Source organism: Empidonax traillii, unplaced genomic scaffold, assembly GCF_003031625.1.
Source record: "Empidonax traillii isolate 1590-97213 ecotype Southwest subspecies unplaced genomic scaffold, ASM303162v1 scaffold1047:size509089, whole genome shotgun sequence".
Lineage (NCBI taxonomy): Eukaryota > Metazoa > Chordata > Aves > Passeriformes > Tyrannidae > Empidonax > Empidonax traillii.
The window spans coordinates 383,706-398,106 of NW_020956240.1; the positions used below are offsets into that span (position 1 = coordinate 383,706).

The window sequence follows — 14,401 nt, forward strand, 5'->3', positions numbered from 1 at the left end:
TCATAGCTGTGACTGCCTACCAAAATGAAGAGGTAGGTGGATGCCACTCTGTGCTCTTGGTCACCACTGATGAGATATATTAAAAGGTTATTATCTACAAGACCAGCTCGCTTTTTTCTTGTTTCCCCATCAGTCCCATGCAGTGTAATGTTCCATCCAGTCTAATACTTTGTCATCTCTCTGCAGTAGAACATTGACTAATCTAGAGTCTGGCCGCAGTACTAAGCCAGGCTTAGCTTAATATCTTGCCACAGCTGTTCCAGACTGGTCCATCTGTCCTGGCATCCCAGTCCTTTACCGGAAAAAACCAAACAGCCCTACAGCCGTACAGTCAAGTCCAATATCTTCCTCCAGCAATAACTGATAGTTATAATCATAACCCTGTCTCTTCCTGCTCCTTATAATACATAAAATTGCATAACAGCACAGTATTCCATGGGAAAATTTCTTCCCAGTCCTGAAAATGTAATTGATGTATGCTTTGGATTGCGCGAATTGCTAACTCCTGTGTCACATCTTTTAGCTAGTGTTGCTGCAGATTTTATTCATACTTGATGGGAATTCAGTGTTTAAACTCTTGAAATGGTCCACCATCCCACAGGATTTCCCAGACCAGCTCATACCAGGCTGCCCCAACTGGTGTTCTGCTGGTGGCACTCAGCAATGAGCAAAGCTGTCTTCTAACTAGCCCTGGAAAACATAAAGTGTGGGGATATATTTTAGGCTAACCCAAAAAGTTTCACTTAAGATTACTCTGGAAGATGTTTTGTAAAGTTTCTGTTCCAAATTACCTTCACTAACATGCTTTGTTTTCTGTAAACTCAAGATAACAGCTCTCAAAATCAAGTATAATCCCTTTGCCAAAGCATTCCTGGATGCAAAGGAAAGGTGAGTTCATCTTTTTTTACTCTGTAGCTCTTTTTTTTTTTTTCAGTAGCATTTTGCTGATGATATGGTTAAAACTGTGGCATGACAATATGAAAGAAAAATTACATCATTGACTCTTGTTTCTGCTGTCTTAAATCCAGAGTTGCTCCACTGATATTAGTGGGGAGAATCTCTGTAAAATTATTTCAATAGTGTCTGAAATGGGTGAATATCTGTTGGGGATCCTAGGACTTAGCACTGTCTGCACAGGAAGCCTGAAATGAGATGGTGTGAACTTCCCCAGTAATGTTATACTTGGCTATGTTCACTACATTGTACTTACACTCCAATGAATTCGATAGGTTGGGGAGAATAAAAGTTAACTGCAGGTGTCAAAAAGCATAACTGAAGTGAAATTGCACTGTAATTGTAATGTAACTACACTGCTGTTATTAAAACTGTGATAATATATGGTGTGTTTATTAAAAGTAACCCGTAAGTGCTGAGATGTATGTTTGTAAGATGTCAAAGACAGGTCCATCGTAAACAAATTGTGGTTTATCCTCGGAAATTTTACTTGCATCATCTGTTTTACTTCAGAGGGGCACCCAAATGATGCATTCCAGCCCATAATTGCTAATAACTTTTGTTTAGACATGCTGTGTCTGCTATGTGAAGTGTCCCGCGTGCCTGAAGGAGAATCTGAATTTCCTTTCATTCCTCTCACCACTTAAGAAGCTGTTGTGTCTCAGCATCAGGGTTTGCAGTTGCAGGACTGGGAATGCTGCCTTCAGCTTGCCTGGCTGGGCAGGAGGCAAAGCCCTGCTTTGGTCTGAGGAGGAGGCCTGCAAGGAGGAATGGTGCCCACAGGTAGATTTAGAGCTCCAGGTTCAGCCCCCAAATATGGCACAAACTTATGAACATTTTTGTGTATGTTGTAAAACATAAGCTCCTGTTTTCTTTATGGCAGAATGTAGGTCTACTGCTACCTAGCAAGTAGTTAAACTTTTTAACTCACTTCTCCAGCTTTTAGTGAATAGTTCTGTTTATAACTTTTTTAATTTCTCATTGAGAAGTTTTACCACTAAGTATTTTGCTTTTCAGAAACCATTCTAAGGAGGCCCCAGAGACAATCTCTGAAGGTCAACATATGACATATTCTCACAGTAAGGTTTTTATTTATGTCATCTGGAAATTTTGTGTGATATGATGGGTGTTGGCAATCTGGGACTTATTAACTGGCTTATAACTGGCTCAGTCATTTACTGAGTCCTGAATTATGTTCATAGAAAGAGACCCTTTAAAAAAAAAAAAAAAAAAGGAAGATTGAAGAAACCTCACAATAGGAAATAATGTGAGAGGTTCTGCAGAGGGATCGTTTTCCTTGTGATCCACTTTTTCAATATTGAAAGGAACCTAAAATCAAGATGATATATGACATTTTTGCTTTCTTACTCCTTTTTCTGTTTGTATTTTCAACTGTGAATATTTTTGCCACCTATAAAATTAGCTTTCATTGGTAAACAGGTAAAAATGGGGGGAGCAGTGTTTTTGTTTGTTTTAATATAGTTGTTGTTTCATTTGTTCTTTGGTGCTTGTGACATGTTCTGGTAGTTGCTTTCAGGTCTTGTTTTTAGGGTTGGTGGTTTGGGGCTTTTGGAAGGTTGTTTTTTGGGGGGCATTTTGATTTTTTTTTTTTGTCAGTTGTTCCAAAAACCAGTGCCTTGGAATGACCTGGTATGTCTGAGACATAGGTAGTTCTGCAAGAAGGCCGGATACTTTCTTAATTGTATTGCAGCATTTTTGTGCAAAAGTAATAGTTTTCTTCTCTCTTTCCCCTCAAAGTGGGTGGCTGGTTGATTTCCAACCCAGAAGCAATGTGTGCACCGGGGAGCTCTAATTATCAGTACAGTGGGGCTCTGCCTCTGCCAGCTCCACACACTCCCCACAGCTGTGAGAGGTTCTCGGCACTGCGGGGCCATCGGGCTGCTCCATACCCAACTCCCTACATGCAGAGAAGTCACTCACCTACAGGTACTGCTGTAAAACATTCCTTTGTTTCCTCTGCCTGCCTCACCCTTGCTTTAGGTTAGCACAGTCATTGAGACAAGCACGAGCTGAGGCTAGGAAAGACCATGATGAGTGTCTGTAACAATCTGCACCAAACCCTTCATACACCGGGTATGTTTAAGGCGGCAAAACAAGAGGTACAAAGAGCTGGGTGCACTGTAACTGTTAATTATAAATGAGAGAGTATGAGCTTGCTTTAAGTGTAGCTCCCAATTATACAAAAAGAGCACTGCACGTCTTCTTTCAGTGTCATGCTGTGACGCAGTTGAGCTCTCGAGTCAAAGCAGCTTTCAAGAATGTGGTAGGAGCTGATGTGAGGTGAAAGCATTTGGGTATCGGCAGAACATCTTTTGAGTCCCTTTCACTTTCTAGATCTGGGCCCTGAGTTTCAGAAATTGATTCTATTTTGATCAGAAAAAGTCGGTCAGAAAGAAGAGTAAGGATAAAGTAAGCTGCTTGCTAATTATAATTTATCAAGAATTCCTGTTTAATAGAAATAATTATCATAGAATCATAGAATTGTTTGACTTGAAAGGGACCTTAAAGATCATCTTGTTCCAGTCCCTCTGCCATGGGCTGGGACACTTTCCAGTAGACCAGGTTGCTCCAAGCCCCATCCAACCTGGCCTACATCAAGAGATGGGACAATATTTATAAAACTTTATTAAGTATTTAACCTCAAATTGTAAGGAAATCTATCTCAAAACATTGCCAGATATCAGTCAATTATTAATGAAAAACTATTAGTCAGGCTTGCAAAAGTGCATATCCTATGTCTGTCATGCTGCACCTTCTCAGATATCTCACCTGGAATTACAATGGCACCTTGCTACTCTCTTAATGGACATAGGAATTTTGTCTTTACCTGTGGTTGGGAACCTCATGATCAGATTGCTGCCTCAAGCCTGCCCATGTTCTGTTGCCTTAAGGCAATGTTTCTGAGGATTTGTTTGTTGCTTTTTTTTTCCTCCCCAGTTAATTTGTTGGAGACTTCCAGCAACAATCTTCAGGTATTCTCAGGACATGACAGCTGGACTTTGCCATCCTCCTCACATGCTAACTTGCTCTCAGTGCCACACACAAAGGGAAGTGCCAGCCCTGGACCCAGGTAAGGTTACAGGAAAACTGCTGGTATGAGGAGCACTGAAGCTTGAGGGACTGCCCTAGTGATTCACACTTTGTCCCAGCTTTTTTGGTGTCCCAAGCTTTAATTGGTGTCCAGGATTTGAAACATGTCCTAAGTGCCAAAATCAAGATTCCTGAACAGATCTTTATGACAGGCTAGTTATCTCCTGCTCTGAAATCAATGGGAGAAATTAATTTTTCCCCAGCACTGCTGAAAACCAGAATCTTGGAACAGTCACAGGGAACTCTGGTATCTACAGTCTGTGATCATTGTAAAGCTAAATTACTTTTCTCCATTTATTCCTCACTATTCTTCTTTAAAATGAAGAACCCATCTAGGAGTGGATGGACTTTAGACTTTGAGAGTCAATTAATTATCAAATATTTTCCCTTCTTTTCCCCAGATGAAGGCACACATTTCTTCTCTAACTTAGGTGCTAGGAAAATCAGCTGCAATTCTCAAAACTTTATCTTATATATATAATCTATATCACAACAAAGATCTTTAAGTCTTAAAACCTCATATCTATTTGTGTATTTCTCTCCATGCCTCTGTCCAAGGTCATCAGGTGTGATGGTGGCTGGCTATTTTTCACTTAAGATCTGCAGGGCTGATCTGGTTTAGAAGCTCAATTTGAATAGCTGATAATGCAATTGACTTTATCGTGGCAAGTCTTATGGAGGGGAAAATGCTTTGTAATAAGTCATTCAACTTGTACTGCTTTTTTTTTCCAGCCACTACCCTTGCCTGTGGACAGTGAGCAACAGTGCTGTAAATGTTGCCAACCCAGGAAGCGAGGTGAACAGCAGCCCTTCAAGCATGTTCCTAAGGGGTAATGTCCCCTTACCCGCTTCATCATCAGTCCAAATCCCTCTGCAGGGAATGGTGTCTGGCAGCATGGAGACACAAGGGGAAAGCAGTCTAGCCAGACTGGCTGACTCTGCGTGGACATCCTTACACTCCTTTTAATGGACAGGCAGCTCAGGAGGGAAGCTCAGCCAAGCAAGACTGACACAAATGGCGAACGATCCCCTAGAACTGCAGTGCAGAGCAGAACGTATGCAGAAAAATTACTTCATTAACCATCGCTTTCCATAATGTATCTCTTGTGTGCCAGTGAAGCCAAAATGCAAAGGCAGGAAATGTTATGAGAACCAGCTTATTACTGTAACCTTTATGCATCATTCAGAATGATGTCCAGAAAGAATGTTTTTAGTTAGTTTTGCTTCTATACCACATTAAAAATGGTCAGAGACATGGGACTGAGTGAAGCAGACATGGCAGCTGGATATTTGCATGTCGTTTTAGAAGCCCTTTCTGTCAAGTCCAGGGAAAATTGTGATCAAGTTCACAACTGGTTATTTGAAGGAGCATTGCTGCTTTAAAGGCTTTCTGAATCTCTTATATGAAGGTTTTCACAATACCTGAGACTAAACCCTTCAAGGGATGAAATTAGTCCGACATCCTTATGCCACCTGCATACATTGTTCTCTGTCCCCTTCCCTTCTCCAGCTCCTGTTTGCTGTTTGTGTTCCACAGGGATAGTGAACACACTCAAGCTGAGAAAGTGGCTGCATTGTAGCAGCAGGTGGATGGCAGCTAGTTTAGCATTTAGTTTGATGTCACAGTCGTTGAAATGGAAAGTTCCAGTGTTTCCAATATGTGCTATTTTTGAAAGGGTGGAGGGAAAAGAATTATAGAAAAATATTCTGCTTGCATTTCCACTTTGCTTCAGATATGGAGTACAAATAAAATATGAATAAATGGTGTATTATCTCCTCAGCGCCTTTCCAAGTTTTAAACACACATACAGTCTTTTTCACCTAACAAACTCTGAGCTATTTAAAGAAGCTCTACTATAAGCAAGTCGATGGAACAGGAATTTTCTATTCTTTGTCCAGTGACTGGCTGCATGCTCTTGGGCATGGTATTTCATGTCTTTGCACATTTCCCCTCTCACTTTTTGTCTGCTTCAGCTTCCTTTTTCAGGCTACAGCTTTTCCTACCCCGTGTGAGCATACAGCATCTAACACTGTGGAGACTTGATCCTGTCTGGGATTTCTAACCACTACTGTGATGCACATAACAGCAGTCATCCCCCAATATTCCTTGTCCTTTCATGTATCTCTTCAGGCAAGCCCTATCAGCTTTTCAGAGAAGAGTGCTGCTGTTTGATTTCTTGTAAAGGAAAGATTGTAAGCTAACTCGTGTAGATATGTCTTTCTATAATGAAATGCCCAGCAGCAATTCAGTTCTGTTTACAGCCACGAGCACTGATAGGGGACAATCCTCAGCACAGGTGTAGAGGAGGATTCTCCAAAGCTCCTGTGAGCTGGTGTCTCTGCAGTGGTGTTTCTGCTCTACTAGGTACAGCAACATACCCTTTGTGAATACTCATTTATTACACACAAGCTCTGGGAGCAGCATTTTATTTTGGGTAGACATTAGAGGCAGCAGCAAAAGGAGCCTTTTCATCTAGGTCATCAAATGTGCATCTGTTTGGTGAACTCAGCAAGCTCCTGATCCATATTCTACTACCTGGCCCGGAACCACATTTTCATGACTTTCCCATTTGGCTTTTCAGATTCACTGCAGGATGCACTTGGTAACACTCTTAGTTTTGGTCTGTGCTGCCATCCTCTAAAATCAAAGTAATGAAGTTACTTTGGATGTGCATTTTTATTCATAGAGGCATTGGTCAAACCAGAGCTAATAGAGTGCAAAAAGCTCTGTGTTCTGCTATCAGTCTAATCCTTTTTAGTTATGACTATAAATCTTCCTTCCCATGTTCTGATGAATGCTTGATGATGAGTTTCTCAAAGTTATATTTCACTACCTTGCAGCCAGAAATGTAAGCAGGTGTTTCTCTCAAAAATACTTCTTCTTTACAAATGAGGTTTATTAACTAACTTATGCTACCCTCTTCTGGCTGTTTAGCTCCCCACAGACACACCATACACAAAGTCTGAATAAGATGATGATAGATGCTAAAAAACAGCAAGTGGTGACTTCTCTGTGTTCCAGGACCTGCAATGCTCCCTTCGTGGTTAACAAGTCGGATAATTTCTCAGTTATCCCATATACTGCATTACAGCAGTACAACGGTGATTATAAGGTGTTACAAAAATTGCATTTTTATTTCACAAATAAACAATATAGGAGAAAATCTAATTAGCTTTCCTGATAGTACCATAGGATTGAAAGGATAAAAAAGTATCAAAGTGAACAAGGAAAGTAAGTTTGCTTTCTTACCACTATAAGAGAAACCGCGATCCATGTCACAGGGGGCGAGAACTTCTGAGATTTCAGAAACAGGCTGAGTTTTTATCATTGCAGACAATCTGATTTAATCCAAGCCTGAGAAATGACATGGAGGGATAAAAATACCCTTGGCTTGCTCACTACTCTTGGCCCTGTCTCAATACAAACTGTATCTGAAGCCCAAAGGCCCTGGGCCTGAGGACAGCAGGGAGTGTGCTGATCTTGGGTTTAGTGCTGGGGAGTCCTGGGAGGAGCAGGGAGTTGGACTCCATCCTTATTGGGTCCCTTCCAAATTGGGATCTTAAGTGATTCTATTCTATGATTTTGTCACTTTGATAAAGAATTGGAGATTTGGTATCTGGCTTAGACAGATACTTTTAAGCAGTGGAAACACTGGAGAAAGATTTTGCTACTTGATCACAAGGACAAACTGCAGTTTTAACTGTGCAGATCTCCGTTCCCAGCACAGTGGACTTTCCTAAAGCACAGTAACAGGCTGGGCTGCCGGCTGCACTGTTCTTCTATGGGAGGCAGATTCCCTTAAACTGTATATAAAACTGTTTCCCTCTGTATAAGCCATTATTGTGGATCTGGTTTTGCACCTATAGTGCACTTGTTTCCCAACAGATTTCTGCCTGCCATTGAAAAGCATGCAATAATAATTTCTGAATGAATATTTCAGTAGTTGCTGAAAGCAGTTACTGAAATGGCAGCAAGAGAAGAGAGCAAACAGCCCCCCTCCCCAGTTTTTATATATTTTGACAAAGTCACTTCTTGACTTTGTGGAAAAAAATGCGTAAAGAGACTAGGAGAGCTCTTTTCAGGTCTCCAGAGTAGATATACTACCTGACATTAATGATATAGTTCATATTTCTTAACTAGATGACAGAGTCTACACTGTAGGTTTTTCACCTGACAGAAGCAATGCCGAGTGCATGGGTTGTACCTCTCAGGCCTCTCACCTGGACAGCTAAAGGGCAAGGGCTTGAGGACACAGTTCCATACGAATCTCCATGTGATTAGAAGGAAGCAGCCATTCATTTTCAATTTCTGCAGGGCTTTAGCACTGTACCCAGTTACTAAACAAGAGGTTGTGGAGTGGTTTGTGTGACACCCCATTTAACTGTATTCAAAAAGAAGTGGGGGGAAGTGGTTAATAAAAGGAGAAGATCTAGAAGGTAAGAAAACCCCCAACCAACTAACCAAACAACCAACCAAAAAGACCCAATCCCCCACATTTAAGACAACTTGGTTGCCTCTGATGCCACTATTTCTACTCCTGTAACAAGTCCTCAGTGTCCCTACTCTTGGGAGCAGTGCTGAGCAAGGGGGGAGGGAGAGACATTGTCCTTGGTGGCTGCTGCCCTTTAATCCCTTCTGTGAGCTTCAGCTGCTCTTGAATCAAAACTCCTCCTTAGATTTCCAACCCTTTGTTGGTACTGCCCTGCTGCCTCTCCCTCTAGGCTGAGGCAGGTGCCTTTTGTCTCAGGCTTTTCCCTTGGTGTTTATTTTCTTGGCACTTGGGCAGGGGTCTCCCAGGGAGGCAAGAAAGCACCTCTGGCTACACCCAAGGACCTGTGCAGAGGTTTTTCCCTCGGAGAGCAGCCCACAGCTCCCGAGATAGCTCTGGTTTTAAGATGACAAGAAAGGCTGATGTCTGCTCATCTCTGTGCAGTGTGGTGGGTGCACTCAACAGCCCAAATTTTGTAATCCCAAAAAGTCACCTCCCCTGTGCTTTGCTAGGTCTCTTTCCAAGATGGGCAGTTTCAGCCCACACACCTCCCCTGAGGCCAACAGAGGGGCTTAACAAACGGCTTCGGGTGTTCTCATCCACTATGGAGTTTTATGGGAAAACCCCCATGCTCCCTTGCAGGCAGAAAACCAGAGAGCAAACATTAGCATCCTGAATGCCCCAGTACCAGCCCAGGTGTTTCTTGTTAACCTAGCCCTGGGTGCCCATCAACAAGGACACCTGTGGCTCTGCTGCCAGTAGAGAACAAGTAGCAGGTAATCTCTTCAGGTGAGATCTTTTCCCCTTCATAGCCTTGTCCTGCTCTGTTGCCCGCCCTGAGTAGGTTGTAATCTGCCCTTCCCGGGAAATTCTGCCTCTGTGATTGCACTGGATGCTATATGGATGGCCACCACCTCTACAGGTAAGCCTGTTTCATCTCTCAGACCAGACATAGCAGAGGCGCTTCTGAGTTCTCAGATCACCAAGAGCTCTCAGGCTTACAAATTGTCAGGTACTTTTGGGATTGTTCAGTGAGGATGTTCCACTTGCTGTGGAAAAACTGTCTGTTTTTTTTCCTAGAATGTACTGGTACAAAAAACTGGTGGCATTTTGAGAAGGCTGGGTGTTTGACAAGGCACAGGGTAAACCCCCTGCTGTGTGGCACAGTTCAGCCAAGATTGTAGCGAACAGAGCAAATCTAAATGCCACGGCCTGGTTCCCAAAACACTTCCTAGGCAAGGGCACATCTATAAAGGCCTCTTTTGCCAACAAAACTCTGCAGTGCCTTCTGTACTCATCTGGGGCATTGGCTCAGCACTGACTGAGGTAGAAGGGTGCTTCATAGTGAAACTCTAGCATAACCACTGGCAGGATCTTACATTCTCCTCCTCTCTGTGACTCACTCTGAAGTGTTTTGCTTGTCTAGGTGTTACACTCACACAAATTATCTCGGCCATAACACTGAAGGAGTTCTAGAAGTCAATAGTACTGCTGGAGAACCATCTATCCTTCTCCTTTCCTGTCAGAGACAGCTCACAGGGCACACTGTATGCCATATTCTTTGTAAGCATGACAGTTATGACTTTGTTCTTTAGATACTGTATCTCTAAATGTCTTATGCTCTCTTCTATTCCTGAGTTGTTCCAGAGGGAAATATGAGATATAGAAGATGTAGACTATACCTCTTGTCCAGAGGAGAAAGGCACTATCAGAGCAGAAGTGTGGCAGTTTAACCAAGGGGTGAGTGTGATTGTGAAGCCCTGCTCCATCTGAGATAACTGGCAGACTGAAGAGCTGAGCTGACTCTAGTAGTGGAGCAGGAGACCAAGTCGTTCTGGGGCAGGCTGTCAGCTACTGTGAAATTCCATTGTGCCACCAGCTGAGCATTTTGCTTTGAAACCCCAAGGTCTCCAGACTAATCGGTTTAAGCCCTAGGACGAGCTGTGTGTGTGTGTCTACACATCTGCCTGTGGATAATCTGTATTTGTAAACCTTCCCATAAAAAGTAGCTGGCACACAGAAAACTGGACATGTTCTCTATCTGATGTGTTTGAATGTCCTCAGGTCCTTGCTGTCTCCTGCTATAGAAGTTCCTTTCTGCACAAGCGAATACCCTGGCAAAAAAAATCAATTTCTGTAACATATGTTGGTCAATTGAACCAATTTTGCCCTGAAAAGTCAAATGTCCAAAGGGGACACATTGCTTTTGATCTATTCTGTCAGCTTGCAATAAAATGTTTTGTCCAGATTTATCAAAATCTTTGGCTTGAGTCACCTCAAGCAGTGTCTTATTTGGCCTTTGTTTGTTTATTTTGTGGTTGGTTGGTTGGCTGGTTATTTTGGGAGGCTGAGGGGAGTTTACATTGATTATAGCAAAAAAAATTAGTTTCGGTAGCCTTTAAATGTGTTCAATAGTTTCTCTGTTAGAGGAGTTGATATAAAGAGACTATCAGCCTAGGAATGTGGAATGGGCAGGGAGCTCCAGGAGCATGCTCTATTCCCCTGCTATTGGAAGGGAAATATAATTCATTTTATAAACTAATCAAGATTTCTTGGAATATTAATTGATGCTTAGGACCCAGTAGCCCATAGAGAGGACTGGCATTTAGAAAGCTTATTTCCAACCTAAATGTACTTATGGTTAATTTGTAAATGTTAGTTCTTGGACTGTGCTGTCCTCTAGCTGAAATTGATTTCTTCTTTCATTTTTTTTTATGTGGTTTTAGGGTTTTTTTTGTGTTGTTGTGGGTTTGCTGCTTTGGGGGTTTGAGGTTTTTTTGGAACTGCTGTGCTTGGCAACACTTCATAAATTGCCCTCTTAAGACAGTTTTACATTGTTTTATTTGACCTTTCTTCTGCTGAAGGAGATTGTTTGCTTTTTCCTCAGCTGCATGTTTCTGCTGCTTCCTTTGTCCAACCTTGCCATGCAACAGCAGAGCAAGCTTGTGATCTACCTTGCTCAATGCAAGGGGGACTGTGGCACTGCCGCCCTTCTGATGGTCAGCTGCTGTTAGATCAGACTATTTTGTAGCTGCAGTCCCAGCCTGAATTTTGCTGGCCAACCAAGCAAAGGTTTAGTTTTATTTCATGTTCCCACTACCTTCGATATATTTTGATTTTGTGTTGCTGTGTTCACTCTAAAACCCTTTTCTGTGCTGACTCAGTTGAAATTTATCCATCCTGAACTTAGTGAGCTGTCTGCAGTATTTCAGAAGCAGTCTTACTGGTGTCTTGTACAATGCCACAAAAACTACCCTCTTTCTCCTGGAAATAAGTCAGCAAATTCACCTTATGATCATATTTGCCTCTCTCACAGAAGGTAAGCTTCCATTTTGGACAGCACTGATGCATGAGGAATGACCTTATTTTCCCTAAGGGGATCCTATGATTCAGGACTCCTTGCAGCTTTTACAGCATTATCTGAACCAGCCTGCTTACTGCTGGGAGGTTTGTTTTGCTAAATTATTGGTGGTGCTTCCAAAAAAGCTGGAGCAGAGGAAAACCTTGAATAAGGGAGCAGATGTGTTGTTAGCTACACAGGGTAAAATCTGGGCAGTACTTGCACTGATTTATTAGGTGTTGCAATAAGAGTCAATAGAAAACTTCTCCTTTTCACACAATGTCTGGCTGAATAAATCAAGACCTTACATAAAATCTGATGTCAAACTGTTGAATGTGTGATGCATCCTTAATTTCAGTATGGAAGTAGGAAAACAGAGGGGAAAGAAAAGGAGTGGGAAGTAGAAACACAACCTCCACAGGGTGCTTTACATCTATCTAATGTAATTTCAGCCATGCCTGTGTTTCCTCTTAGTGAAAGAAAAAGCTTAACCACTGCATCCCATGTTGTAAGGAACCAGGTGATGTGTGAAATAAATCTGACCTGAAGGAACAAGAAAGGGGATGTAGCCTCCTGCCATAAATAACTAATTAAAAGCTATCATCTTGCTTCTGGCAGCTACCTAATTGGATGTTAAAAATATCCCTGCCAGTCTTCAAAAGTATGTTTTCATGGTGGTGAGATAACTGGTGCTTTGGCCTTTGTACAGGATGTTAAAAGCCAAGGGCTGATGTCTGAGATAATGTCTGAATGTGTAATGGCTGCTTCCTCTCGCTGCACAGGCTCTGCATCCCCAGCTTCTGACTCATGCTGAGGTCCTGGATTTTCAACAGAAAGCCAGCTCATTTCTACACTTCTGCAGAATTCTCTCCTGACTTTGTAGAAGCCTTGTTTTCAGGATAGTTTTTTGGATTTTTGTTTTGTTTTGGTTTTTTTTCTCTCCTGTTATTTTCTTTGTATTTAATCCGGAAGGGGTAAAGTTGCTCTGCAGATCAGTGATCTGGGAGCATAATTGCATGGCAGAGCCCCCTGTAAAACTTGCTCCATCCAGAGCAGGGAACTTTTTGTGTTTGTGACTGCCTGTTAGTTCCAACAGTCCAGATTTGCCTCTTAGAAAGAGGAAGGAAAACAGAAATAAGGTGCGGGTAAGGGGAGAGGACCAAGTCAAAGCTGAGCCACTGACACTTTAATGTTTGGGGCATTTTTTAGTTCCTTTCTGCCTGTCAGTGAGGTGCTGGTATAATTTTTTTCTTCCTTAATGTTTGGGGCATTCTTTTCTTCCTTTCTGCCTGGCAGTGAGATGCTGGTGTAATTTTTTTCTTTCTAATCCAGCAGATGGTGTTAGATGGCTATTTAATGACTCGCATGGGATGAAAAGAATATCTCGTTGGTGACAGAACTAGAAGGATGTAAGAAAAAACAGTTTTGCAGGGATGTTCAGTGAATCTGAAAGCTGTGATAGGCTCCTGTTCTAAGCATCTGTGTGTATGCTTTCAGCTTACTACTGCGAGGGGGTGGGGAGCTTCATAGTTGTAGTACTTGATTTAAATCAAGACTTCTATGACATCTATCATACTTTTTCATCTAAGGGTTTAGGCATGCTTGAGTGTAATGGAGCAGAAAAAAAATATAACTACTGGCCCTCGTTGAGCATTTTGGGGTTGGGAGGTATATAAATTATTTTTTTGTGTTTATTTTTCAGTTGCATTTTTTCCTTGCATATACCTGAAGAGTGAAGTGGTACAGACTCCGTGCCGTGCACTCCTGTGACAGAAGTATTTCCTAAATCACACTGTCCATACAAAAGACATAAGTCAGGTGGAATGAATAAAATATGGGCTGAGCAGGTTGTACACTGTCCAGCCTGGCTGAAATACGACATCAGTTTCTGACTGCTTTCTGTTAGCTGGTGTGATGAACGCACTGGGTCTTGATTAAGCTTCTACAGAACAAGTGTCTGTCTATACTGCTGACCTAGATCTGTTATAGATGATGATATAACATGTGGATACTGATAAGTGTGAAACTATGAGTGCCTCTGGGTAAAAAAAAACAAACCAACTTGAACAGATACAGACACAAATAGGCTGTAACTTTCCATTTTAGAAAGATCTTGGGTTATTGTGGGTATTTCATAGACTGGTTAGCACACAGCAGTTAAGAATTGCAGAGAAAGATAATCAAACATTTGCTGCTATATAAGTCAGTGGTATAACCTACCTCTTGAATACTGCAGCCAGTTGTAATAACTCTGTCTTAAGAAGTTTATAGAAGAGCTAGAAAAAATATGGGAATAGGCAACAGGAATAATCAAAGGCATGGACTCACTACTGTGTGAAGAGAGCATAACTGGTTTGACTCTTTGCCTTGGAAGAGAAGGGACTGGGGTAGGATATGAGTGAATGCTGTAAATGAGATGCTAAACGTGAAGAGTGAAAGACTACTGCTATTTACTGAAATGTAGTCGGAGGCAATGCCCAAAAGTTTTTGGTTTGTTGTTTGGTGT

General features: G+C 41.9%; 1 protein-coding gene across 1 annotated transcript in view; it reads left to right on the forward strand.

Annotated features, from left to right (window-relative positions):
• TBX19 (T-box 19) overlaps positions 1 to 5,812 on the forward strand; it is an 18,349-nt gene extending 12,537 nt beyond the window's left edge. The window contains exons 6-10 of the mRNA XM_027904365.1: positions 827 to 888; positions 1,972 to 2,033; positions 2,713 to 2,901; positions 3,913 to 4,045; positions 4,798 to 5,812. Of these exons, the coding sequence (XP_027760166.1) occupies positions 827 to 888; positions 1,972 to 2,033; positions 2,713 to 2,901; positions 3,913 to 4,045; positions 4,798 to 5,032 (681 nt within the window). The 3' untranslated portion in view covers positions 5,033 to 5,812. The remainder of the gene's footprint in view (positions 1 to 826; positions 889 to 1,971; positions 2,034 to 2,712; positions 2,902 to 3,912; positions 4,046 to 4,797) is intronic.
• Positions 5,813 to 14,401: the final 8,589 nt, after the last annotated feature.